Consider the following 27,682-nt stretch of genomic DNA (forward strand, 5'->3'; position numbering starts at 1 on the left):
CGATCTGAAGCATATTAAGGTCGGATATTGGGAGGCTCAAAACAGCTCACTATTTCAAATTTCAGCGAAATCAAGCTGTTATGGGATTCAGACCCTTTATCGACAGATCGGTCTATATGGCAGCTATATCTTAATATAGTCCGATCTGAAGCATATTTAGGTCGGATGTCGGAAGGCCTAAAGGTTCTCACTGTTTCAAATTTCAACGAAATCGGATAAAAACTAAAGCATTTATGGGCTCCAGACCCTTTGTCGAGAGTTCGGTCTATATGGCAGCTCTAACCAAATACGGTCCGATTCGGCCCGCTCAAGAACTTAACCTGCGTGCATCGAAAAGACGTATCTGTGCCAAATTCCAGCTCAATATCTCAATTTTTGAAGGCTGTAGAGTGATTGCAACAAACTGACGGACAGACGGATAGAATCGTTTTCGAATTGTGGAAAAATAACAGCAGCCAGGCCAGGCCAGGCCAGGCCAGGCGTTCTTATCATATCGTAGTCGCTTTATTGTTGTTGTTTTCTTATCTTTGCTCGAGTGGCAAAGATAAGCACAATATTCCATAACAATGGCAACAATAATAATAATAACTTTAGCAAGAGAGCAAACAATATTTTAACAAAAAAAAAAAAATGTGGCAATAAGTCACTTGGCAGTGTTAATTGGAAAAAAAGCTTTGTTCCCCTTTAGTATTTGTGTAACTTGGCTGGTAAAGAGTTGTAAGAGAAACGCGCAAAACTAAAATACCAAAGAAAAAAAAAACAACAACAACAGCAACAAAATACCATATAAAAAAATTCTAGTACACATATATGCTAATTAAAAGTTTGATAACTAAAAAAAAATTCTCTCTCCAATCCACAGAATAAAAAATCTACACAAGGATCGATCGAAGGAAACCTCTTACAAAGTACTGCACTTCCGCTGTTAATTTCGCTTCAGGACACCTAAAGACCGTGCTAATAACAGCGAACGAGTAACAAAATGGCATCCACCAGGGATCTTCAATTGAATTCTGGCATGCGTTGTGCCAAATACATGCTGCTGATTGTTAGCTTTATGTTTGCTGTAAGTATTTCTAAGGATTTTTTTGTTTTTTGGATTTTTAAGGCAAGTGTTTTATTTTTTATTAAACAAATGTTAGGAAATTGTAGCAGTAACGCCATTTTGTTGATTGACTATCATCACTGACTCATACAAAAATGTTATCTCATCTTATCTATATCCCACACTCTTGTTACACTCAACTAAATTCTTATAATTGCCCAGCAACGGCATCATGTTTATTAGATCTCAAAATAGGGCCTTTATTTAATTGGCATAAGGTCGTTCAAATTATTTGACACACTGTTTGTGGCGCACTGTAATTTTCATTCTGAGGCCAAACCTTGGGTATCCACCATCATGGACTATGCCAAAAATATTGGCATCGTCTTCTTTAGAGTTGAACGGAGAAGACTCTTCTTAAACAGAAACCAGTAAAAAGGCGTTAAGTTTGGCCAGGCCGAACTTTGGATACCCACCACCTCGGGTATATATGAAAACTACCTTTCATCAAAATCCGATGTAAATTGGATACCTTATGTCCCATAGCAGTTATATCGAAATATGTTCCGATTTGGACCAAATACTAATCGGTACAAGAGAAATCGGTATATATGGCAGCTATATTCAAATCTGCACCGATCGGGGCCAAGTTGACAAAGGATATCGAAGGGCCTAACACAACTCACTGTCCCTAATTTAAACAAAATCGAATAATAAATGTGGCTTTTATGGACCTAAGACCCTAAATCGGCGAATCGGTCTATATGGCAGCTATATCCAAATCTGGACCGATCTGGGCCAATTTGACAAAGGATGTCGAAGGGCTCTAATACAACTCACTGTCCCAAATTTCAGCAAGATCTCATAATAAATGTGGCTTTTAGGGGCATAAGACCCTTCATCGGCGGATTGGTCTATATGACAGCTATATCCAAATCTTAACCGATCTGAGCCTAATTGACGAAGGATATCGAAGGGCCTAACACAACTCACTGTACCTAATTTTAGCAAAATCGGTTAAAAAATGTGGCTTTTATGGACCTAAGACCCTAAATCGGCGAATCGGTCTATATGGCAGCTATATCCAAATCTGGACCGATCTGGGCCAATTTGACAAAGGATGTCGAAGGGCTCTAATACAACTCACTGTCCCAAATTTCAGCAAAATCTCATAGTAAATGTGGCTTTTAGGGGCATAAGACCCTTCATCGGGGGATTGGTCTATATGACAGCTATATCCAAATCTTAACCGATCTGAGCCTAATTGACGAAGGATATCGAAGGGCCTAACACAACTCACTGTACCTAATTTTAGCAAAATTGGTTAAAAAATGTGGCTTTTATGGACCTAAGACCCTAAATCGGCGAATCGGTCTATATGGCAGCTATATCCAAATCTGTACCGATCTAGGCCAAATTGAAGATGGATGTCGAAGGGCCTAACACAACTCATTGTCCCTAATTTTAGCAAAATCGGTTAATAAATGTGGCTTTTATGGGCCCAAGACCCTAAATCGGCGAATCGGTCTATATGACAGCTATATCCAAATCTGTACCGATCTAGGCCAAATTGAAGATGGATGTCGAAGGGCCTAACAGAACTCTCTGTCCCAAATTTCAGCAAAATCGGATAATAAATGTGGCTGTTAAGGGCCTAAGACCCTAAATTGGCGGATCCGTCTATATGGCAGCTATATCCAAATCTGGACCGATCTGGGCCAAATTGAAGAAGAATGTCGAAGTGCCTTACACAACTTACTGTCCCAAATTTTGGCAAAATCGAACAATAAATGCGGCTTTAATGGGAGCAAGACCTTAAATCGAGAGATCGGTCTATATGGCAGCAATATCCAAATCTGGACCAATCTGGGCCAAATTAAAGAAGGATGCTTAACAAACTCACTGTCCCAAACTTCAGCAAAATCCTAAAACCCTAAATTGGCGGATCGGTCTATATGGTGGCTGTATCAAGATATAGTCCGATGTATTGGGTTGCCCAAAAAGTAATTGCGGATTTTTTAAAAGAAAGTAAATGCATTTTTAATAAAACTTAGAATCAACTTTAATCAAATATACTTTTTTTACATTTTTTTCTAAAGCAAGCTAAAAGTAACAGCTGATAACTGACAGAAGAAAGAATGCAATTGCAGAGTCACAAGCTGTGAAAAAATTTGTCAACGCCGACTATATAAAAAATTAATTACTTTTTGGGCAACCCAATAGCTTATCTCCGAACTTAACCTGCTTATGGACAAAAAAAAAAGAATCTTTGCAAAGCTTTAGCTCAATATCTCTATTTTTAAAGACTGTAGCGTGATTTCAACAGACAGACGGACGGACATGGCTAGATCGTTTTAGACTTTTACGCTGATCAAGAATATATATACTTTATAGGGTCGGAAATGGATATTTCGATGTGTCGCAAACGGAATGACAAAATGAATAAACCCCCATCCTTCGGTGGTGGGTATAAAAGCAAGTAAGGAAAGACATATGTCGGACAGTACCGGCTATATAATACCCTACACCTACGCTATAAATAGAAATTGGGAAATATATAACAAAAATTGGGCAATTTATCTAATTCTATTCCAATTTTAATGGAATTTGGCAGAGGTTCTCAGGTGAATGAAAAAAACAATCCGCACCGATATCCGAAGAAGAGTGGATGGGATGGGCGAACCCTCCCTATAACACAATTTATAAAAACCATAACATCCGGATTTAAGCGAAATATCGTTTGCACCATTATGGTTCACTAAAACCAGAAACTGGTGAAACTAATTGGGGTTCAAAAAACCTTGATGAACACCCTATGCCCCCTCAATTTGGCATGTACCACGATTATGCTCCTGCAAAGATATGGGTGTCAATTGAAAGGTGTTTGGGAGTAGAGTGCGAACCTGCGTGTACCTCAAAACACAACTCCACGGGACACGTTTACGGGTTTATATGGGAGCTTTATGAGGTTGTAGACGGTTTTAGATCGTATTTGGCCCAGTGGTTGTATGTCGTAAAAGAAAACCGCATTTCAGTCAAATCGGAGAAAAATTGCGGATTGTAAGGTCTCAAGAAGTCAGATCGGTAGATCTGTAGATCGCGTGACACTACGTGAGTAGTGTCACGTAGTGTCACGCCTCACGTAGTGTCACGCGATGAGCTCACGTAGTGTCACGCGATCTTGAGCCTCTAGAGTGGGCAATTCTTGTCCGATTGGAATGAAATTTTGCACGACGTATTTTGTTATGATATCCAACAATTGTGCCAAGTATGGTTCAAATCGGTTCATAACCTGATATAGCTGCCATATAAACCGATCTTGGGTCTTGACTTCTTAAGCCTCTAGAGTGCGCAATTCTTATCCGATTGGAATGAAATTTCGCACGACGTGTTTTCTCATGACGTCCAACATCTGTGCAAAGAATGGTTCAAATCGTTCTATAACCTGATATAGCTGTCATATAAACCGATCTTGGGTCCTGACTTCTTGAGCCTCTAGAGGGCGCAATTCTTAACCGATTTGAATGAATTTTGGCACGACGTGTTTTGTTATAATATCCAACAACTGTGCCAAGTATGGTTCAAATCGGTTCATAACCTGATATAGCTGTCATATAAACCGATCTGGGATCTTGACTTCTTGAGCCTGTAGAGGTCGCAATTATTATCCGATTTGCCTGAAATTTTGTACGACGGATTCTCTCACCGTCAACATACGTGTTTATTATGGTCTGAATCGGTCTATAGCCCGATACAGCTCCCATATAAATCGATCTCTCTATTTTACTTCTTGAGCCCCCAAAGGGCGCAATTCTTATTCGAATTGGATGACATTATACACAGGTTTCCAACATATAATTTAATTGTGGTCCAAACCGGACCATATCTTGATATCGCTCTAATAGCAGAGCAAATCTTTTCTTATTTCCTGTTTTGCCTAAGAAGAGATGCCGGGAAAAGAACTCGACAAATGCGATCCATGGTGGAGGGTATATAAGATTCGGCCCGGCCGAACTTAGCACGCTTTTACTTGTTTTTTTTTTTTGTATCGGTTATCTACATTCAAAATCATATTTCGAAGCTACCACTTGGGATACCACATTTTTAAAGATCCGTAGGTCCTTCTGTCTTTCCCAATTTGAGGATAAAAGTGTACTCTACTACCAAAGACCTTTTATTGCCGTCCTATTCTATCCTAACCGGCCTTCATTATTGTATTGTTTTGATATAGCTGTCATATAAACCGATCTTGGGTCTTGACTTCTTGAGCCTCTAGAGTGCGCAATTCTTATCCGATTGGAATGAAATTTTGCACGACGTGTTTTGTTATGATATCTAACAACTGTGCCAAGTATGGTTCAAATCGGTCCACAACCTGTTATAGCTCCCATATAAACCGATCTTGGGTTTTGACTTCTTGAGTCTCTAGAGTACGCAATTCTTATCCGATTGGAATGAAATTTTGCACAACATGTTTTGTTATGATATCCAACAACTGTGCCAAGTATGGTTTTAATCGGTTCATAACCTGATATAGCTGTCATATAAACAGATTTGGGGACTTGACTTTTTGAGCTTCTAGAGGGCGCAATTCCTATCCGATTTGTCTGAAATTTTCCATTTTATTCTTACTTTCAACAACTGTTTCAAATAAGGTTCAAATCGGTTCATAACCTGATATAGCTGCCTTATAAACGGATCTGGGATCTTGACTTCTTGAGCCTCTAGTTATTCCTTTTTTTGGGTAGGATAGGGAGAGGGGGATAGCACTCTGAAACATCCTTTCATTTGAGTATAATATATTATCGGTCGTACTACATGACAGTTTTGTGTTGTTTTATTGAAAAGTGTCGCTCCCCCGATGCTAAGTCCCAAAAGACAATTTATTTCAGTCTTTATTGTCGCGATATACATGTCCTGCTGAATGGCAGGACGGTTGGACGTGACCCAGATTCTTGAATCCTTATTTAACATTAGATTCGAACTTTACTGATATAGATTCACATATAATCCCACTCGAACTACACGTCCTATTGACGCCCATTTAAGGGGTTTGGGATTGAGGAGGCCCCGTAGACACCTTGGACCAAATTCCTATAAATTAAGGGGTTTGGGATTGAGGAGGCCCCGTAGACACCTTGGACCAAATTCCTATAACAGATGTTTACTCAACTTCCAAACACCTTTCAATTGATATCCATATTGTCCTAATATCCATATTGTACATGTGCCCTGTGTGGGGCTTTGGGAGGCCTCTCGGTCTCCAAGGAATAAATTTGTATGTCAGATTTGTACTATACTTTTAAATGCCTTTAATTTGATACCCATATTGCCCAAAGCGATGAAAGTGTCCTGTTGGTGGGTTTTTTGGCGGTGGGGGACCCCCCGAATACTTTTGGTGCAATTTGTATACCAAATTCGTACTCTACTCTTAAATATCTTTCATTTGACTCCCATATTGCCCCAATCGGTAGACATGTCCGTTCGGGTGGATTTTGGGATGGAGCATCTCCCCCACGTTATTTGACCCAAATTTTTTTTACCAATTTCATGTTTTTTGGGGTACCATGCATGCGTGCATCGATTTAAGCGAAATTGGGGTACCAATTTCGCTTAAATCGATGCACGCATCTCTGAGATCCAGCGTTTTCGAAAATTGGGGTGAGGGAGAGGACAGATGGACAGGCCGACATTGCTCGATCAACTCAGAATGTCGAGAAGATCAAGAATATATATAATGAGCGATTTTTCAAGAGCTATAGGTATTCGGTAACTCACGAAAAAATGCTTAAATATTGTCTTCCAATGCGTCAATTGAGGGCTTGTCAGTATTGACATGAGCTTTAACATAGTCACACAAAAAATAGTCTAAAGGCGTTAAATCGCACGATCTAAGCGGCCAATTGACCGGTCCCGAACGTGGAACAAAAAGTTCATCGAACTCGCCTCTCAAAAAGTCTATTGTTATGGGTGCTGTATGGCATGTGGCACCATTTTGTTGAAACAACATGTCATGCAAGTGAAGCTCTTGCATTTTGGGCAAAAAAAAGTTGGATATCATCTCACGATAGCGCTCACCATTCACAGTTACGTTACGATTCGCATAATATTTGAAGAAGTACGGTCCAATGAAGCCACCAGCCCATAAACCGCACCAAACCATGACTTTTTCTGGATGCATTGGTTGCTCTTTCAACGCTTCTGGCTGATCTTCACACCTAAATCGTTAATTCTGCCCACTTACGTACCCATTGGGCCAAAAAAGAGCTTCGTCGTTGAACACAATTTGAACACGATGAACTTTCTTAGCAGAGCACGGATTTTGATAATTTAATAATTTGATGTTGTTAATTTTTAAAACGGTTCATGGTTAAATTATAGACCAAACTGAATATGTTTGACAGTGAAACAAAACACGAAACGTGCGTGAGCTGTTAAAACCAGTATTGCCAAAAAGATAATAGCTAAAAAATCACCCTTTACTTTATGGGGTCTTAGACGAATATTTTAAGATATTACAAACGGAATGAAGAGATTTGTATACCCCCATGCTATGGTGGTGGGAATAAAAATCAAATTGGTTGGGGGCACCCACCTCCCAAAAATCCAATTAAGTGACATTAGACCTACAGTGACAATATCGGACTCAAATGTAGTTCCTTACAAGTGTAGTACAAGTTTACTTTTAATATTGGGATGGGATGCCATCCATAAAAAATCCCCCCAAAGAGAACATATAGGCCGATCTGAACCACTTGGGTACACAAATGGAAAGTCTTTGAGAGTTGGATACGAATCTACTACCTAAATTTGGGAACAAGCCCCTAGATGGCGGGCGCATCCTCACTGCGGGTCTTTGGGGTTAGATTATTAAATATTAACTTTCCCATGAATTCCCACTTTAAGTTCTTAAGTCCACAAAACGTGAATTTTTTAACAGATGAATTGAGTTCTGGTATTAGTGGTACAATGAGTTATGCTAGACCCTTATATACTACTACTACTACTACTACTACTACTACAAATTTCCCATGAACATTCCATTAAGGAACAGGAGATATTTCCCTCATATTAATGAGTGCAGTCCGATTAAAGTTTAAGCTCAATGATAAGGGCTTCATTTTTTATGCCGAGTCAGAACGGCGTGTTACGTAGCAACACCAATTGGTATAGAAGTTTTAACTTGTCATGATACCTCATAAATGTTGGTAAGGGGATAACCACCGTTGAAAATTTTTCTGATTTCACGCCAGGCGTTCGGCGTTTAAGGCGCCACGGTGGCCTCCGAATCGGTTATTAATACGTATCGGTTATTAATATTCCGGACCAACTGTTCAGGGATCAACGTCGATTTATTAAAGCATCTTGGAGCTCAATCAGTCAGACAAGTTCTCAAAGAAATGAGAACCTAAAGTGGAACTCCTTCTGACTGCCTGTGCGAGACAGATATCCAAATTTACTACCAGCCTCAGGGACGGAACCCCAAACTGGGACGCAATTTCTGGACTGGGTGTCCGCAGAGCCCTAAACGAACATATAGCCCGATCGAGGCAATATGGTAATCAAATGAAAGGTTTTTGAAAGAAGTAGTACGAATTTGATACTGGTTTCAGGGCTCAAGTATCTAGGGCCGCTTAAAATCCCCATAAATTATGCATTTTAATTATGAATAAAATTGATCGAGGATCATCTTTGGGACTTTAAACATCTTCTATTGGATATGGTTCTTATAAGACATGTATTTTAAAGTTAATACCAACAAGTAAAAGCGTGCTAAGTTCGACCGGGCCGTATCTTATATACCCTCCACCATGGATCGCATTTGTCGAGTTCTTTTCCCGGCATCTCTTCTTAGGCAAAAAAAGGAAATAAGAAAAGATTTGCTCTGCTATTAGAGCGATATCAAGATATGGTCCGGTTTGGATCACAATTAAAGTATATGTTGGAGACCTGTATAAAATGTCAGCCAATTCGAATAAGAATTGCACACTTTGGGGGCTCAAGAAGTAAAATAGAGAGATCGATTTATATGGGAGCTGTATCGGGCTATAGACCGATTCAGACCATAATAAACAAGTATGTTGATGGTCATGAGAGAATCCGTCGTACAAAATTTCAGGCAAATCGGATAATAATTTCGACTCAAGAAGTCAAGATCCCAGATCGGTTTATATGGCAGCTATATCAGGTAATGAACCGATATGAACCTTATTTGACACAGTTGTTGAAAGTAAGAATAAAATACGTCTTGCAAAATTTCATCCCAATCTGATAATAATTGCGCACTCTAGAGGCTCAAGAAGTCAAGACCCAAGATCGGTTTATATGGCAGCTGTATCAGGTTATGGACCGATTTCAACCATACTTGGTACAGTTGTTGGATATCATAACAAAACACGTCGTGCAATCCCATCCCAATCGGATAAGAATTGCGCACTCTAGAGGCTCAAGAAGTCAAGACCCAAGATCAGTTTATATGGCAGCTATATCAAAACATGGACCGATATGGCCCATTTACAATACCAACTGACCTACACTAATAAGAAGTATTTGTACAAAATTTCAAGCGGCTACCTTTACTCCTTCGGAAGTTAGCGTGCTTTCGACAGACAGACGGACGGACATGGCTAGATCGACATAAAATGTCGCGACGATCAAGAATATATATTCTTTATGGGGTCTCAGACGATTATTTCGAGTATTTACAAACAGAAGGACGAAATTAGTATACCCCCCATCCTATGGTGGAGGGTATAAAAACGGAAAACAAAGGGTTTTTTAATACAAAATTTATTTTTAAATAAAACAAAAACGGTTTTGGATATCAATGAAATTCTTTATTTCTGTGAAAGTACGTTTGATGCCATTATGTATGGAACTCAATTTTTTTGCATGGCCACCACGGGTACGCTTGCAGAAGTGCATGCGCTGTACCCAATTTTTGACGGTTATCAAGCATAAATCGACCGACACAATTTCGAGTTCGATATTCGTGCGGAGTTCATTAATCGTCGCTGGCTTGTCCTAGTCCTTCAAGTTCATAACGTCCAATTGCGGCCAAAAATATTCTGTTATCCTTGAACGATAGCTATGCCTATTCACAGTAACATGCCGGTCTAGATCATCGCGGAAGAAGTACGACCCAATGATGCCGCCGGCCCATAAACCAAACCATAATTTTGGTTTATAGGCATGGAGTACATTTGGACATTTGCTGTCTGACCAATAAAGCAAATATTGCTTATTGACAAAGCCATTCAGCCAGAAGTAAGCGTCATTGCTGAATATGATTTTTCGATGAAAATACGAATTATGTTCAAGTTGTTGCTCAGCCCAATTAACGAACATACGGCACATACACAGTCATCCATCATGAAATTTCAAACCTTACTGCTCTTGAAAATAGCGGAAAAATGGCGTGACTTGCTGTTCCTATCGGTCTACCTTTGGCACCGGCCTCATAATATTAAAAGAGATATTTCTTTTCAAAAATTACTATAGGGTGTAACGAAACATTTCAAGCCAGCTAGTACTTAATAAGGGGTATAAATAGTCTAAATTAAAATATAATTCGAGTTCGGTTTATTGTCCCATATGTTAGCAATTATTCATACTGATGGATTGGTATGCACGTTGATTCATTCCATATGAGGGCAGTGATTCATTTGGAATACATTGCTTAAGTGTACGAATATGCGACAGTTTGAATTGTACGAATTCATTGTAACTTAAGATAGCAAATAATGTGACTAATTATGCCTTGCAGCAAATCATACACAAGTGAACAAAACGTCGACTTTAAAAGCGATATCAAGGCAATTAACGCAATATAATATCAGATCAAACGGACGGATGAAGAGAAACACAACGCATTTTATCAAAGTTGTATATCTATAAAAAATGTCGTCATATGTAATTGATTTGTTTATATATTACAAGTAAAAGCGTGCTAAGTTCGGCCGGCGGAATCATGAGAACCCACCACCCTGGATTCTGCTAATATATGGTCCTTTCGTATGGGAGCTATATCAGGTTATAGACCGATTTGAACCGTACTTGCCACAGCTATTGGAAGTCATAACAGAAGACTATGTGCAAAATTTCAGCTAAATTGGATGAAAATTGAGGCTTGCAGGGGCTCAAAAATCAAATCGGGAGATCGGTTTATATGGGAGCTATATCAGGTTCTTGACATATTTAAACCGTACTTGACACAGGTGTTGTAAGTCTTAACAGCACACTACATGCAAAATTATAGCCAAATCGGACACAAATTGCGGCTTCCAGGAACTCAAGAATTTAAATCGGGAGAACGGTTTTTGTGGGAGCTATATCCAAATCTGAACCGATATGGCCCATTTGCAATCCCCATCGACCTACATTAATATTAATTATCTAAGCAAAATTTCAAGCAGCTAGCTTCATAAGTTCGACCGCTATCGGAATCTAGATTGACTCAGGATGCAGAGACAATCAAGAATATATAAACTTTATGGAGTCCTAGATCAATAAACCGAGGTGTTACAAACGGTATGAATAGATTCGTATACCCCCATTCTATGGTGGTGGGTATAAAAAATGTTGATAAAATATTCTTTAGAATCCAAATTTTTACAAATTCTTACATAAAAAAGTCAAAGCATTTTTGTTTGTTTGTCTGGAAGGAATAAAGTAAAACCTCGATTTATGTCGCACAATGGGATAAAATCGAAAACAACTTGTAACAAATAAAAAGGCGTTAAGTTCGGCCGGGCTGAACTTTGGATACCCACAACCTCGAGTATATATATAAACCACCTTTCGTCAAAATCCGGTGAAAAATGCATACCTTGTACCCCATAGCAGCTTTATCAAAATATGTTCCGATTTGGACCAAATATTAATAAGTAGAAGTCATTGTTCAATTGTGTTCAATAACAAAATATTGATCTTCTTAGTAGCTATAAACAGATCTGAACCATATACGACACGGATGTCGAAAAGCCTAACATAAGTCACTGTGTCAAATTTCAGTTAAATCGGATTATAAATGCGCCTTTTATGGACCGATTTGGGCTAAGTTGCAGAAAAATGTCGAAGGGCCTCAAAACCTTAAATCGAGACATCGGTCTATATGGCAGCTATATTCAAATCTGGACCGATCTTAGCCAAATTGTACAAGAATGTCGAAGGGCCCAACACAACTCACACTCCAAAATTTCGCGACGTTGGACAATAAATGCGCTTTTTATGAGCCCAACACAATATATCGAAAGATCGGTCTATATGGCAGCTTTATTCAAATTTGGACCGATCTGAGCAAAATTGAAGAAGGATATCAAAGGGCCAGACACAACCCACGTTCCCAAATTTCAGCGATATCGGACAATAAAGGCGGCTTTTATGGGCTCAACACCTTAAATCGAAAGATCGGTCTATATGGTAGCTATATTCAAATCTAGACCGATCTTGGCCAAATTGAAGAACGATGTCGAGGTGCCTAACAAAACTCACTGTCCCAAATTTGAGCGAAATCGGACAATAAATGCGCCTTTTATGGGCCCAAAACCTTAAATCGACAGATCAGTCTATATGGCAGCTATATCCAAATCTGGACCGATCTGGGCCAAATTGAAGAAGGATGTCGAAGGGCCTAACACAATTTACTGTCCCAAATTTGGGCAAAATTGGATCTGGTCCAAATTGAACACGGATGTCGTAGGGGATACCACAACTCTCTGTCCCAAATTTTGGCAAAATCAGACAATAAATGCGCCTTTGTGGGCCCAACACCATAAATCGAGAGATCAGTCTATATGGCAGCTATATCCAAATCTGTATGGCAGCTATAATCCAAATCACTTTTGGCGACGTAGCTGTGATTGATCCGAAGAGATGCGCCAGGTTGTTCAACCGTAAATTTATTGTGCATCCCGAAAGTGACAGGGCTTGGAGGAGAGCCATTCGTCGTATCCGTAGTCTCCGAAACGATGGTCAGCCATCACAATTTACTGTGGCCGAAATTACGAATGTCATCCGTGGCGCCAAATCATCCATGACGTTAGGCCCCGACGAAATTTCTACACTGATGCTGAAGAATGGAGAAGAACTGGAGAATTTCCATTTGCGAGCATCAACATGAATTTCGAAAACGGTATAGCACAACAACTACTTTGCATGCCATCACCGCGCGCATTTGCCGTGGCTTCAATCAGCGCAGGCCATGTGATAGGACGGCCCTCGTGGCACTGAACCTATCGAAGGCATTCGACACGGTCCGCCATGCCAAACTATTTGAAGACATCGCCAACACGTCCCTCCAGCCAGGCCTGGGTCGCGTATTGCCTGTGTCGTCGCCAATCATTTGGGGAATTTAGGGATAAGAAGTCGAAGCAACGCAAAGTGAAACAGGGAGTTTCCCAGCGGGGGGTGATATCTCCGGCACTGTTTAACATCTCCCTATCCATAATCGTACTAAAAACTACTGCTCAAAGGAACCCAGATGTCTCCGTTGCGCAGGGAAACATGAGTTCAAGATATGTGGCAAGCCCTCGGAATCTCATCCTTAATGTGTTACTTGGGAAAAAGACCACCCCACTAATTACCGTTATTGCATTGTGGCGAAGGAGCTGAGACCCAAACCAACACTCAAAATAATAAAGAGTCCTCAAAACCTTCTTTGGCTGCTAAAACATCTACACAGATATGCGGTACGCCGTTCGGGCTCGGCAATAAAAAGGAGGCCTTTATTATTATAACCTCAACCAAAGGATGGAGGTATACTAATTTCGTCATTCCGTTTGTAATACCTCGAAATATCCGTCTAAGACCCCATAAAGTATATATATTCTTGATCGCCATAACATTTCAATTCAATCTAGCCATGTCTGACCGTCCGTCTGTCGAAAGCACCAAAACTTTCAAAAAAGGCGGTCCATGTCTTGATGAGGCTGCCATATAAACCTATTTTGGGTCTTGGCTACTTGAGCCTCTAGAGGGCGCAATTCTTATCCGATTTATCTGGCACGTGGTATTTTGATATCACATCCAATAACTGTGCTTAGTATGGTTCAAATCGGTTTATAACCTGATATAGCTGCCACATAAACCGATCTCCCGATTGGACCTCGTGACCTTGTAGAGGGCGCAGTTCTTATCTGATTGGGTGGAAATTTTGCACATATCGTTGAAGAATGACTTTCAATAACTGCGCCAAGTATGGTCCAAATCAGTCCATTACCTGATATAGCTGCCATTTAAACCGATCTTGGGTCTTGACTTCTTGAGCCTTTAGAGGCCGCAATTATTATCAAATTTGGCTGAAATTTTGTACATGGTGTTTTGGTATCACGTAATCGGCTCATAACCTGATATAGCTGCCACATTAACCGATCTTGGGTCTTGAACTCTTGAGCTTCTAGAGGGCGCAATTGTTATCCGATTTTGCTGAAATTTTGCACGTATAGTTGAGGAATGTATTCCAACAACTGTGCCAAGTTTCTCTAAATCAGTCCATAGCCGCCTTATAAACCGATTTCCTGATTAGACTTCTTTAGCTTCTAGAGGGGGCAATTCTCATCCAGGAGGCAATTCTCATCCATAAGGAATTTTTTCAAAAGTTATTTAGGCTATTTTATCCACATTTTAATGTTGTCAATCATAAGCTAAGCCTTATCCTTTTACCCTTAATTCCTTTTATTTCAGATCACCGCCATTCTCTTGGTAATGGTTGGCTCAACCATTCAGGCCATCTTTGGTGATTTCCGTCAATTTGTCGATGACCATTTCCTTTCTCCTCCCGCACTTTTGATAGCCATTGGTTTTATACTGCTCTTTGTAGCCACATTGGGCGCCTATGGCGCAATCAAGGAAAGTGTAATGCTTATCAATTTGGTGAGTTAGACAACAAGCCTACAAAAAATATCCAAGTCTTTATACCTTTTTGCTTTTTTGCTCTTAATTAGTATGGCGTCTGCTTGTTTATGGTATTCATTTTGGAAATATCCGCTTCCATTGCGGCATTCGTTATGCAAGGACAAGTACGTGAAATGTTGATACGCACCATGAATGATTCTTTGGCCAATTATGAAACAAATGATTACATCAAGACCGGCGTTGACTACATGCAGCAAGGCCTAGAGTGTTGTGGTGTAAATGGTCCCAATGATTGGCTCGGCTATTATCCTCAGACCAATACCACCTCCGAGAGTAATGGCATTGTCGAAATTGATGTGCCCAGTTCTTGCTGTGGCCTCTTCAATATCTACGATTTCAATCAATGTGACAGACAATTCGAAAGTGGTTGTTTGGGACGCATGGACTTTATTATATCCCAGAGTACAATGTTGATTGCCACCGGTGCCACCACGGTGGCCTTTGTGCAGGTAAATATGAACTTTTTGCACCACACTTTTCACCACAACGGGGTTTTTTTCTTTTCCAGCTTTTGGGTGCTTTGTGCGCCTTCATGTTGGCCAAGACCTTGAGACGTAACAAATCCTTGCGTGAGGCCCGCCGCTGGCAATTGCAACAAAGCCTGGGTGTCCTTATCTCGGGTGGAAAAATGGCTCCGCCCATGAATTCGCCCATGACTGGCTACACACAATTGGAGAAATCGGAGAAATTTTTGGAACACGATCCCATTGTCTACACTCCCAGCAGTCCCAGTGTGAATTAAACGAACGATCGCTTCAAGCCGATTTTCATAAACATTTAAACCTCACACACAGAGGGCCATACTTATATAATTTGATTAATTAACTATCTAATAGTTGTATTAGCTAAAAAAACAAAAACATGTGTAACAACATTTTTATTTCTTTCAAAATTTTATCTTAATTATTAAAAAAAAAAAAAAATAGAAAAGTAACTGCTTTAGGTCACATTTAATACCAGCTTCTTTTTGATTCCTGTAGAACGATGATCGTGGGTTCTTTTATCATCCTGCTGCAAAGGTAAGACTAAAGCGTTAGACTGCAATCTGATTAGTGTGAGGTACCACTGGCGGGAGGGCTGTAACGACTATTCACTTTGGTGTTCGATGGGACCAGTGATTTGGACCTATAAGAAGTGTTCCACTCCAGTTTGTTTGTTTGTTTTCAAATATTTTGTTCGTATGTATGTATAGGAAGAATATTTTTTCCATTTGAAAAGAAAATATCAAGATACGTGCACATAGTTTAAATAAAAGTTGAAATTTTTAAAGTGTCCAAAAATTTCTTTTATTCTTTTGGAAGAAATTAGTGAAAATTGTGTTCGCATTTTTGCTGCGACTAGAACCGCAAATTATAAGTCGGAAGTTCATTTCGTGGGTAATCCAAAATTATACTAATGGATAACATTGGAAGGTTGGGTTTAGAACCAACATCTTACACTCAGAAAAATGGTGCGCATAAAATAAGGTAAACAAGTAAAAAGGCATTAAGTTCGACCGGGCTGAACTTTGGATACCCACCACCTCGGGTATATATGTAAACCCCCTCTCGTCACAATCCGATGAAAATTGGATAACTTATGCACTTAAATTCAGAACGGACATTGAGTGGTCTTAAAAATAAAAGTCACTGTTGAATTTTGTAATTCAAATTTCAGCGAAATCGGTTAAAAAATAAAGCTTTAATGGCCTTCAGACCCTTTTTCGGGAGATCGGTCTATATGGCAGCTATATCTAAATATAGTCCGATCTGAACCATACTTAGGTCAGATGTTGGCAGGCTTAAAAAACCCACTGTTTTAAATTTCAACGAAATTGGGCAATAAATAAAGCTTTTATGGGCTTCAGACCCTTTATCGGGAGATCGGTCTATATTGCAGCTATATCTAAATATAGTCCGATCCGAACCATATTTAGATCAGATGTTGGGAAGCCCAAAAATACTCACTCTTTAAAATTTCAGCAAAGTCGGATGAAAAATAAAGTTTTACTGGGCATTAGACCCTTTATCGGAAAATCGGTCTATATAGCAGCTATACCCAAATGTGGTCCGATTTGGCCCGTTCAAGAACTTAACAGACAGACGGACGGACATACCTAAATCCAATCAGAAAGTGTTTCTGAGTCGAACGGTATTTACTAAGTTATAATACCCCGTACCACAGTAGTGCTGTAGGTTATAATGGCAAACTAATTGCAACACATCAAAATATCCATTTCCGACCCTATAAAGTATATATATTCTTGATCAACGTAAAAATCTAAGATGATGTCTATGTCCGTCCGTCTGACCGTCTGTCTGTTGCAATCACGCTACAGTCCTTAAAAATAGAGATATTGAGCTGAAACTTTGCAGATTCTTTTTTTGGCCATAAGCAGGTTAAATTCGAGGATGAGCTATATCGGACCATATCTTGATATAGCCCCCATATAGACTGATCCGCCGATTTAGGGTCTTAGGCCAATAAAAGCCACATTTATTAGCCGATTTTGCTAAAATTTGGGATAGTGAGTTGTGTTAGGCCCTTCGACATCCTTCATCAATTTGGATTAAAGCGGTCCAGATTTGGATATTGTTGCCATATAGACCGATCCACCGAGTTAGGGTCTTAAACCCACAAAAGCCACATTTATTATTCGATTTTGCTGAAAATTTGGACAGTGAGTTATGTTAGGCCCTTCGACATCCTTCCTCAATTTGGCTAAGATCAGTCCAGATTTGGATATAGCTGGCATATCGACAGATCCTCCGATTTAGGGTCTTAGGCCCATAAAAACCACATATATTATCCGATTTTGCCGAAATTTGACACAGTGAGTTGTGTTAGGCCCTTCAACATTCTTTGTCAATTTGGTTCAGATCGGTCCAGATTTAGATATAGCTGCCATATATACCGATTCTCCGATTTAGGGTCTTAGGCCCATAAAAGCCACATTTATTATCCGATTTTGCTGAAATTTTGGGACAGTGAGTTGCTTTAGGCCCTTCGACATCTTTTTTCAATTTGGTCCTGATCGGATCCGATTTGGATATAGCTGCCATAGGGACCGATCAATCGATTTAAGGTTTTGGGCCCATAAAAGTCGCATTTATTGTCCGATGTCGCCGAAATTAGGGACAGTGAATTATGTTAAGCTCCTTGACATACATATGCAATATGTCACAGATCGGTCCAGATTTGGATATATCTGCCATATAGACCGATCTCTCGGTTTTAGGTTTTGGAGCCATAAAAGGCGCATTTATAATCCGATGTCGCCGAAATTTGGGACAGTGAGTTGTGTTAGGCCCTTCGACATCCTTCGTCAATTTGGCTCAGATCGGTTCAGATTTGGATATGGCTGCCATATAGACCAATCTCTTGATTTAATGTTTTGGGCACATAAAAGGCGCATTTATTGTCCGATGTTGCCGAAATTTGGGACAGAGAATTAAGTTAATCCCCTCCACATATTTTTGCAACTTGGTCTAGATCGATCCAGATTTGCATATAGCTGCCATATAGACCGATGTCTCGATGTAAAATTTTGGTGGAATAAAAGGCGCATTTATTGTCGGATTTCGCGAAAATTTGGGAGTTGAGCGAGTTGTGTTAGGTTCTTTAAAATTTTTCAGCAACTTAGCCCAAAACGGTCCATAAAAGGTGCATTTATAATCCGATTTCACTGAAATTTGACACACACAGTCCGTCCCTCTGTCCGTCCGTCCATTCGTCCGCCTGTCTGTCGAAAGCACGCTAACTTCCGAAGGAGAAAAACTAGCCGCTTGAAATTTTGCACAAATACTTTTTATTAGTGTAGGTCGGTAGGTATAGTAAATGGGTCATATCCGTACATGTTTTGATATAGCTGCCATATAAACCGATCTTGGGTCTTGACTTCTTGAGCCTCTAGAGTGCACAATTCTTATCCGATTGGAATGAAATTTTGCACGACCTGTTTTGATATGACATCCAACAACTGTGCCAAGTATGGTTCAAATCGGTCCATAACCTGATATAGCTACCATATAAACTGATCTTGGGTCTTGACTTATTGAGCCTCTAGAGTGCGCATTTCTTATCGGATTGGAATGAAATTTTGCACGACGTGTTTTGTTATGATTTCCAACAACTGTGCCGAGTATGGTTCAAATCGGTCCATAACCTGATATAACTGTCATATAAACAGATCTGGGGACTTGACTTCTTGAGCTTCTAGAGGGCGCAATTCCTATCCGATTTGCCTGAAATTTTGCATGACTTATTATACCCTCCACCATAAGATGGGGGGTATACTAATTTCGTCATTCTGTTTGTAACTACTCGAAATATTTGTCTGAGACCCCATAAAGTATATATATTCTTGATCGTCGCGACATTTTATGTCGATCTAGCCATGTCCGTCCGTCTGTCCGTCCGTCCGTCCGTCTGTCTGTCGAAAGCACGCTAACTTCCGAAGGAGTAAAGCTAGCCGCTTGAAATTTTGCACAAATACTTCTTATAAGTGTAGGTCGGTTGGTATTGTAAATGGGCCATATCGGTCCATGTTTTGATACAGCTGCGATATAAACCGATCTTGAGCCTCTAGAGTGCGCAATTCTTATCCGATAGGGATGAAATTTTGCACGACGTGTTTTGCTATGATATCCAACAACTGTGCCAAGTATAGTTCAAATCGGTCCATAACCTGATATAGCTGCCATATAAACCGAACTTGGGTCTTGACTTCTTGAGCCTCTAGCGTGCGCAATTCTTACCCGATCAGAATGAAATTTTGCACGACGTGTTTTGTTATTATATCCAACAACTATGCCAAGTATGGTTCTAATCGGTCTATAACCTGATATAGCTGCCATATAAACCGATCTTGGGTCTTGACTTCTTGAGCCTCTAGAGTGCGCAATTCTTATCTGATTGGAATGGAATTTCGCACGTCAATATTTTGTTATGATACCCAACAAGTGTGCCAAGTATGGTTCGAATCCGCCCATAACCTGATATAGCTGCCATATAAACCGATCTTGGGTTTTGACTTCTTGAGCCTGTAGAGGGCACAATTCTTATCCGATTTGAATGAAATTTTGCATGACGTATTTTATTTTTATATCAAGAACTGTGTCAAATAAGGTTCAAATCGGTTCATAACCTGATATAGCGGCCATATAAACCGATCAGGGATCCTGACTTCTTGACCCCTAGAGGTCGCAATTATTATCCGATATGCCTGAAATTTTGTACGACGGATCCTCTCATGACCATCAACAAACGTGTTTATTATGGTCTGAATCGGTCTATAGCCCGATACAGATCCCATATAAATCGTTCTCTCTATTTTACTTCGTGAGCCCCAATGGGCGCAATTCTTATACGAATTGGCTGAACATATAATTTAATTGTGGTCCGAACCGGACCATATCTTGATATCGTTTTAATAGCAGAGCAACTCTTTTCTTATACCCTTTTTTGCCTAAGAAGAGATGCCGGAAAAAGGACTCGACAAATGCGATCCATGGTGGAGGGTATATAAGATTCGGCCCGGCCGAACTTAGCACGCTTTTCCTTGTTTTATTCTTACTTTCAACAACTGTGTCAAATAAAGTTCAAATCGGTTAATAACCTGATATAGCTGCTATATGATTTGGCGTATTTATCTTTTTACCACACAATGGACCAAAAAGACTGGTAATATGATTGGAAATTTGTGTTAATAGGGGTTAATACCTTGAACATCATGCAGAGTTATTTTCGTTTGAAATTAGAACACAGACTGAAACATGTAAAAGCGTGCTAATATCGGCCGGGCCGATTCTTGGGAACACACCACCATGGATTCTGCTAAAATGTAGTTTAGGCCGATTTGGACCGTACTTGCACAGTTCTTAAGAGTCATAACAGAACACTTCGTGCAATATTCAAGAAACTAAATCGGGAGATCGGTTTTTATGGCAGCTATATTAGGTTCTTGCAAGTCGTAACCGAACACTATGTGCAAAATTTCAGCCAATGCGGACAAAAATTGCGGCATCCAGGGCCTCAAGATGTCAAATCGGGAGATGGGTTTATATGGGACCTATATCCAAATATGAACCAATATGGCCCATTTGCAATCCCCAACGACCTACATCAATATGAAGTATCTGTGCAAAATTTCAAGAGGCTAGAATTATGCGTTCGACCGTTATAGTGATTTCGACCGACGGACATTGCTAGATCTACTCAGAACGTCGGGAGGATCATGAATGGATTCAGGTGGTAAGATATGGACACGAATGTCATGTTAAACGCGGACTGACGAGGCCCAAGGGAGAATACAATGAATCTACCAACACCTCCATATGTAGTACTAACATATGGATACCAATTTGTTACTGAAACCGAAGTTTGAGGGATTCCCAACACCCGTGGTACCAGCCATAAAAGACTGCTTCCAATTGAACCTCAAACAGTTCTGGACTGCTCTCTTAGGAAAAAGGAACAGCACTAAGCCGATATAATAGCCACCATACAGAGTATGCACAAAAACAACATATTGAACGTATAGCGCTGTCAAAAGCGGCTTTGTAGTCAACAAAGAGATGGTAGGTGTTGATTTGTCCTTCTCGGGTCTTTTTCAGGATTTGGCGCAGTGCGAATATCTGGTCTAGGGTGGATTTCCCAGGTCTAAAGCCGCATTGATAGGGTTCAATTATCTCATTGACTTTTGGTTTTAATCTTTCGCACAGTACGCTCGAGAATATCTTGAATGCAATGGAGAGGAGACTTATTCCTCTGCAGTTGGCACATCCCGTTTTGTCTTCTTTCTTGTGTACAGGACATAGTTTGCTGAGGTTCCAATCATCGCGAATGCGTTCTTCTAGCCAAATTACGCAGACAAGCTGATGCATACGCCTTATCAGCGTGTCGCCTCCGGTTTTAAACAGTTCAGCGGGTAACACGTCGGCTCCTGCTGCTTTGTTGTTTTTCAGTCGCGTCACTACTACTTGGACCTCATACTGACTAGGGGGTAAACATTTTCTATGCCTAATGTTCAGCTCACGGTCCTTTCATTTGCGGTCTAGTTTTTGTCTGAAGTATGTATATTACGCCAAACGCCTGGGTTCAAATCCCGGTGTGAACATTAGAAAAATGTTCAGCGGCAGTTATCTTCTTCTTAGGAAAGAAGAACAGCACTAAGCCGATATAATACCCACCATACACAGTATGCACAAAAACAACATACACCAGAATGATATACACATGCAAATACAGGACACGGCAGCCCTCAAGAGCTAAGCAAGACTTTCTAGTTCCAACATTGAACACAACTTTAAACGTGGGAATACTTACCGATGACCAAACACAACCAATCCCATGGCAGCCGGTTTTGCGTTCCGGGTTGAAGCGATAGAGTTTTTCATCGGCACGGGCTGCCGCCTCAGTGTATAACACACAGCTATAACAACAACTAAACTCAACCACAGAAGCAACGTGTAACCACGAAGAACAAACGCTGCAGCATTAATATTGGCCAAGCAGGTGCGGCAGTCGTCTCGTCTTCATGGGCCCAACTGAAATCCTAAACCGCCTCCCTTATCCCTATCGCACCTTAATCTCTAATATCTGCTTTGTAACGGCATTCAGAAAAAAATTTCAGACGTGGTTATCCCCTCCTAAAGCTGGCGACATGTATGAGGTACTGTACTATTTGGTATGACAGCCACGTGAAAACTTTTCCCCAAAGAGGTGTCGCACTGCGGTATGCCGTTCAGACTTGGCTATAAAAGGGAGGTGCTTATTGAACTTAAATCCACCAATCGAATCCACAATGACTCAAACATCGGATATTGTATTAAGTATAACATAGTGTCCGCAGCCGCCACATGATCCAAGAGAAAGCTCCCTTAGCCTCACGGCAGTGGTCGCTGCAATTTGGGTAGCCACAATGTCCAGAGGCATTAGATGTAGCATTAAATTCAGTGCATCAGATGATGTCGTCAGTGCGATTGTAATGCACAAACCAACCATCCTTTGCATACAGTTGAGTATTCAATTCAATTCAATTCAATTGTTCTTTATTTTCATGTAACGTTATAAAAGGTATAGAAATTTACAAATGTTAACTTATTAGCAATAAAGAATTATACAGCATGGTTTTATTCAAACCGTCTGCCGGAAAATTGAGTTTTTTTTTTTTTTTTTATTATTTCTAATGAATTTATTTTAAATAATTAGTAGTTGAACTCTTCTATAAGAACTTTTCTATATTTAAGTGCTTCTTTCAAGAATTTGTACAGGCTTAGCCAGCTAAAAACTTCCCCACCATTTAGGATATTAATAATTTCATTTCGGGACAAAAATATTTTATTGAAATATCGCTCGCGAATACTTTTAAGTATTGGGCAGCAACCCATGAAATGTTCCAATGTTTCTGCTTCTCCAAGGTTACACAGAGAGCATCTTTGTTCATCTGCAGTTCCGTTTTTATTAGAATTCAGCCAAAGAAGATCTCCTCTAGCTTTCATTATCAAGGTTATTTGTTCTTGACCGTAATTATCATTGCAGTAAAGTGGGCCAGCACTAAAGTCAAGGAATTTAAAAATTCGTCTCTCACTTCGCTCCGCATGTTGTATAAATTCAATATAAGCCTTGCTTTTTATTTCCGTCAAAAGTTTTTTAACTGCAGCCGTCCAACAGTTCTTATTCAATTTTACATTACTGCTCTGGATATTATGCTCTGTTAGTTGGCAAGAAAACTCCTTAAAACAGCTTAAGTTTTTATCTGAAAGTTTCTTGGCAAGTATATGTGGTAGTCTGTGACTCTCCAGATCAAATAGTACTTTTGCCAGGTATTGTAGATGTAGAGAATACGTATATATATACCCCGGCTCGTATCCGGTATCCAAGGCAAGGACGTAATTTGGAGTAGACTCTGGTAGTTTCAGAATTCTTTTTATAAAATAACGATACAATTTTTCAACCTCACTAAAATGGGAATTCCCCCATATCTGTGCTCCGTAACTATGGATCGAACGACAAACAGCCAAAAACATCTTCCATTTCGCCGTCAGATTTACAGAGGGTTTAGAAATAAAATTTCTCCACGTTGAATTTATTGCCATTTTCGTAGCTTCTTCCTTTTTCAATAGGTGTTTAGTAAAAGATAATTTGGGTGTTAATATAATTCCCAAGTATTTATATTCGTTTACTATTCTTATGCTTTCTCCTTTAAATGTCCATTTTTCATTTGCAGATAACTTTCCTCCTCTTCTAAAAACCATTATTTCGGACTTGGTGTGGTTCACTTCCATCCCCCATCTGTCGCAATACGATTCTAGGTTGTCTATCATCCGCTGCAAAATCATTGGGCTATCAGCCATTATAACTATGTCATCCGCGTACATTAAAAGACGAATGTTTGTTTCCTCTACGAAAAGACCGCCCTCAAGATGGCTATGTAAATCATTTAGATATATAGCAAATAGAACTGGCGACAATAAGCAACCTTGTTTTACGCCAGTACAAGTATCAAAATACTCCGACATTTCGGTGCCTGACCATACTGCGGACTTTGTGTTTCCATAGATCTTCTCTACAAAACCGATGATTTTTGACGACAGTCCTATATCATGAAGCTTGTATATAAGGAGGTTTCTTGGCACTCTATCAAAAGCTGCTTTAAAGTCTACGAAGTACGCATAAACCTTTTTGTTTTCGTTTAATTTAAGATTGACTATTGCTGCTAGGTTAAAGATGTTATCGACTGTAGAATAGCCTTTTCTGAAACCCGCCTGGTACTCATTTAATATTTGGTATCTGTTTACCCATTCTGTTATTCTACCATTGATCATTCCAATCATGAGTTTTCCAATACAATTCATGAACGTGATGCCCCGAAAGTTGTTTACATCGTTTGGGTCTCCTTTCTTGTGTATTGGAAATATTACGCCGACGCGAAATGTTTCGAAGTCGTCGAAGCCATCCAAAATCTTGTTAAAACCCTCGCATAATGTTCGCAAGTAGTCATCTGAAGCGTGGATAAAAAACTCATAGGGAACTCGATCTTCCCCAGGCGCTTTATTTGATTTAACATTTTTTAGTTGCAGTTGCAGGTAGGAAACCTGTCCACTGCAGAACTCATGAGTATGATGCAGCAGTCCATGTCACAGCTATTGGATAAGAAACTGGAAAATCTGCCCACAAAAACTGATATACTTGATATAAAATGTAGCATGGAGGGTGTTAAAGAGGATATTAAGCGTTTAACAACTGAGAATGAGGTACTAAAAACAGAAATAAAAGCACTGAGGGAAACAAAGGAAGAGGACAGCAAGAGATTGCAAAAGTTGGAAAATCAATTAGGACGGACCAAACTGATTATACGAGGTTTACCAAACCAAAAAGGGTTATATGGGGCTGTCAACAATCTCTTTCGAAATAATTTAAAGATGAATTTTGAGCCAGAAATCGAAAATATAAAAAAGATGCATGAAACAAACGACAAAATGACTGTCTTAGTGGAGCTAAAATCGGCTAGAACGGTTTCGGAAGTCTTTAAATGTACAAAGTTACTGGCTGGTTCATCGATATTCATAGAGCGGGATCTAAGCGGCGTACGTTTGCAAAAAAAGAAGGTGATGTTGTTAATGAAAAAGGAACTACAGAAGCTAAATAGAGACAAAAGGATTGGTGTAAGAGGTGAACAGCTTGTGGTTGAAGGAAGAACATTTTACTGGAATGCTGAAAATAGGCTTATGTGTGGACAAAGTTGCGGTATAGAGGAGCTAACAAACATGTTTGGTGACGGTATGAAATCCCTTAATATGAATTATAATCATTTAGTTGGTAATTTATCTTCAAAAAACTATTAAAATTCAAAAACTCCATTATTCAAAATAATAATATAAGCGAAAATAATAATATATATGAAATAAATGTAGAAACCATAGAAAGCTATAAACATGTTACATTAAAAATTATAGCATATAATATTCACGGCTTGAGCAGTAAAAATCTTCACCACCACTTTTTTGAATACTTAGAAAACTTTGATATCTTTATGCTTTCGGAAACGCATGTTGAGACAACAAAACAAGATTTCTATATAAGAAAATTTAAAAAATTTAAAATATACTGGAATGCTGCTACCAGGAACAGTACAAGAGGTCGAGGCATTGGTGGCCAATTATATGGAGTACGCAGCGATTTAGAAAGGAATGGTTTTAAGCATGTTTTTACTCGAAGAGGGGGCCAAGATATACTTCAATGCGAGTTTAACTCGGTCCGGTTCGAAATTTTACCAGTATACCTGAGAGGTGCTGATTGGGCTCAAGATTTCGATAATTTAAAATCGGCGGTTGAGAGTAGTAAAGGAAGCAAAATTGTTATCGGAGATCACAATATTCGGATCGGAGAGGAGCAAGAGGTACCTACAGAGATGCTAGAAAATTGCCTCAGCACCAGGCAGTCAAATGATAAAAATATTAATTCGAATGGGAAAAAATATGTGGAATTTTGTAATGATAATGGCCTAGTAATTTTGAATGGACGAACGCCAGGTGATGAAGAAGGCAGGTTTACATTTACAAACAAAAATGGTAGCTCCGTGATCGATTTGTGTGCTGTTACGTTAGAAACTCTGGGATACATAAGGACTTTCAGAGTTGACGATCAGATTTGGTCTGACCATTTCCCGTTAGTCCTAACTGTATCCTTACCAAGTACGAGTCTGAACACACTGGACAGATTAAACTTATTGCCAAAATTGATATGGAAAGACACAAATAAAATCAGTTACCAGAGTTCTTTGAATCGAAATCTTCGCAGCCTACCACTAAATCCAAAGCTAGGAGATTTAACGAAGACCATATACGAGTCTTATCCGAAGAACTCAAACTCACAAAAAGTGCGTTTTAAAAATAAGTGGTTTGACACAGAATGTCTGAAAGACAGAAAGAAGACAATGGGGTTGCTCTCCAAGCTCAGGAGATCTGGGTCAGCAAAAGACAGAAACGCCTATATGGAACAAAAGAAATCTTATGATAATTTATGTAAAGCCAAAAAGTCAAACTATTACAGTTGAGTATTGAATAGTGGACTTTTGAAGAGCCGTCCACCAGACCTTAACACCATATTGCATTATAGGTCTGACAAATGCAGTATACAGCCAGTGCATAGTATGCGGTCTAAATACCCAATTTTTGTCAAAAGATCCCTTGCAGGTGTATACGACAAGAGTTGCATTTCTTGTCATTTTCTAAATACTGCATTTGAAGTCCAATTTCGTGTCCAGCATAACTCCCAGGTATTTCGCTCTTTCAGTAAATGAAAAGTTAGCATCCTCTGCCGAAAAAAATAACTTGGCGAATTTTCGCCTAAATGCTTTCCGTAGCCCACTTTGCCGTCGTAAGTAGGGCTTCCTGACAAATTGTACTGCGCTCACAGCGTACATTGAAAATCATATAACTTTACTTTACTTTATTGGCTATGACAGAACAATTGTTCTATAGTCTCTGACACCAAGTTTCGAGGTATCTTCCACCACTTGATCTTTCCATGGGGATTTTGATCGCCTCGGTTTGCGTGTAGCTGCGTGTTTGCCTTCCAAAGACTTCTTTGATATTCTTATACATGTAACTATGCTCTCGTCAAAGAATCTTTCTCTCAAACACTCCAAGCACTTCCTCGTTTTCACAAATACCCATGCCTCTCAACCTTATAACAACATGGGTAGTATCAGTGCCTTGTATAGTGTAATCTTCGTCTGTC

The 27,682-nt window shown here is 39.6% G+C and overlaps 1 protein-coding gene across 2 annotated transcripts; it reads left to right on the forward strand.

Moving 5' to 3' along the window:
- The first annotated feature begins 617 nt into the window (after positions 1-617).
- Positions 618-15,913, forward strand: LOC106087353 (tetraspanin-7). Of its 2 annotated transcripts, none has more exons than XM_013252371.2 (5): positions 618-717; positions 863-1,066; positions 14,729-14,917; positions 14,989-15,408; positions 15,468-15,913. In XM_013252371.2, exons 2-5 carry the CDS (start codon positions 983-985, stop codon positions 15,699-15,701), a joined length of 927 nt encoding a protein of 308 aa, XP_013107825.1. In that variant the 5' UTR covers positions 618-717; positions 863-982; the 3' UTR covers positions 15,702-15,913. The 2 variants fall into 2 exon arrangements, with proteins under 2 accessions (XP_013107825.1, XP_059221847.1); XM_059365864.1 differs by lacking the exon at positions 618-717 and adding an exon at positions 782-800.
- Positions 15,914-27,682: the final 11,769 nt, after the last annotated feature.

Source organism: Stomoxys calcitrans, chromosome 3, assembly GCF_963082655.1.
Source record: "Stomoxys calcitrans chromosome 3, idStoCalc2.1, whole genome shotgun sequence".
Lineage (NCBI taxonomy): Eukaryota > Metazoa > Arthropoda > Insecta > Diptera > Muscidae > Stomoxys > Stomoxys calcitrans.

Coding starts and splice junctions, on each gene's coding strand:
- LOC106087353 (XM_013252371.2), top strand. CDS start 983: ATGGCATCCACCAGGGATCTTCAATTGAATTCTGGCATGCGTTGTGCC. Junction 1,067..14,728: donor TTGTTAGCTTTATGTTTGCT/GTAAGTATTTCT, acceptor CTTTTATTTCAG/ATCACCGCCATTCTCTTGGT. Junction 15,409..15,467: donor CCACGGTGGCCTTTGTGCAG/GTAAATATGAAC, acceptor TTTCTTTTCCAG/CTTTTGGGTGCTTTGTGCGC.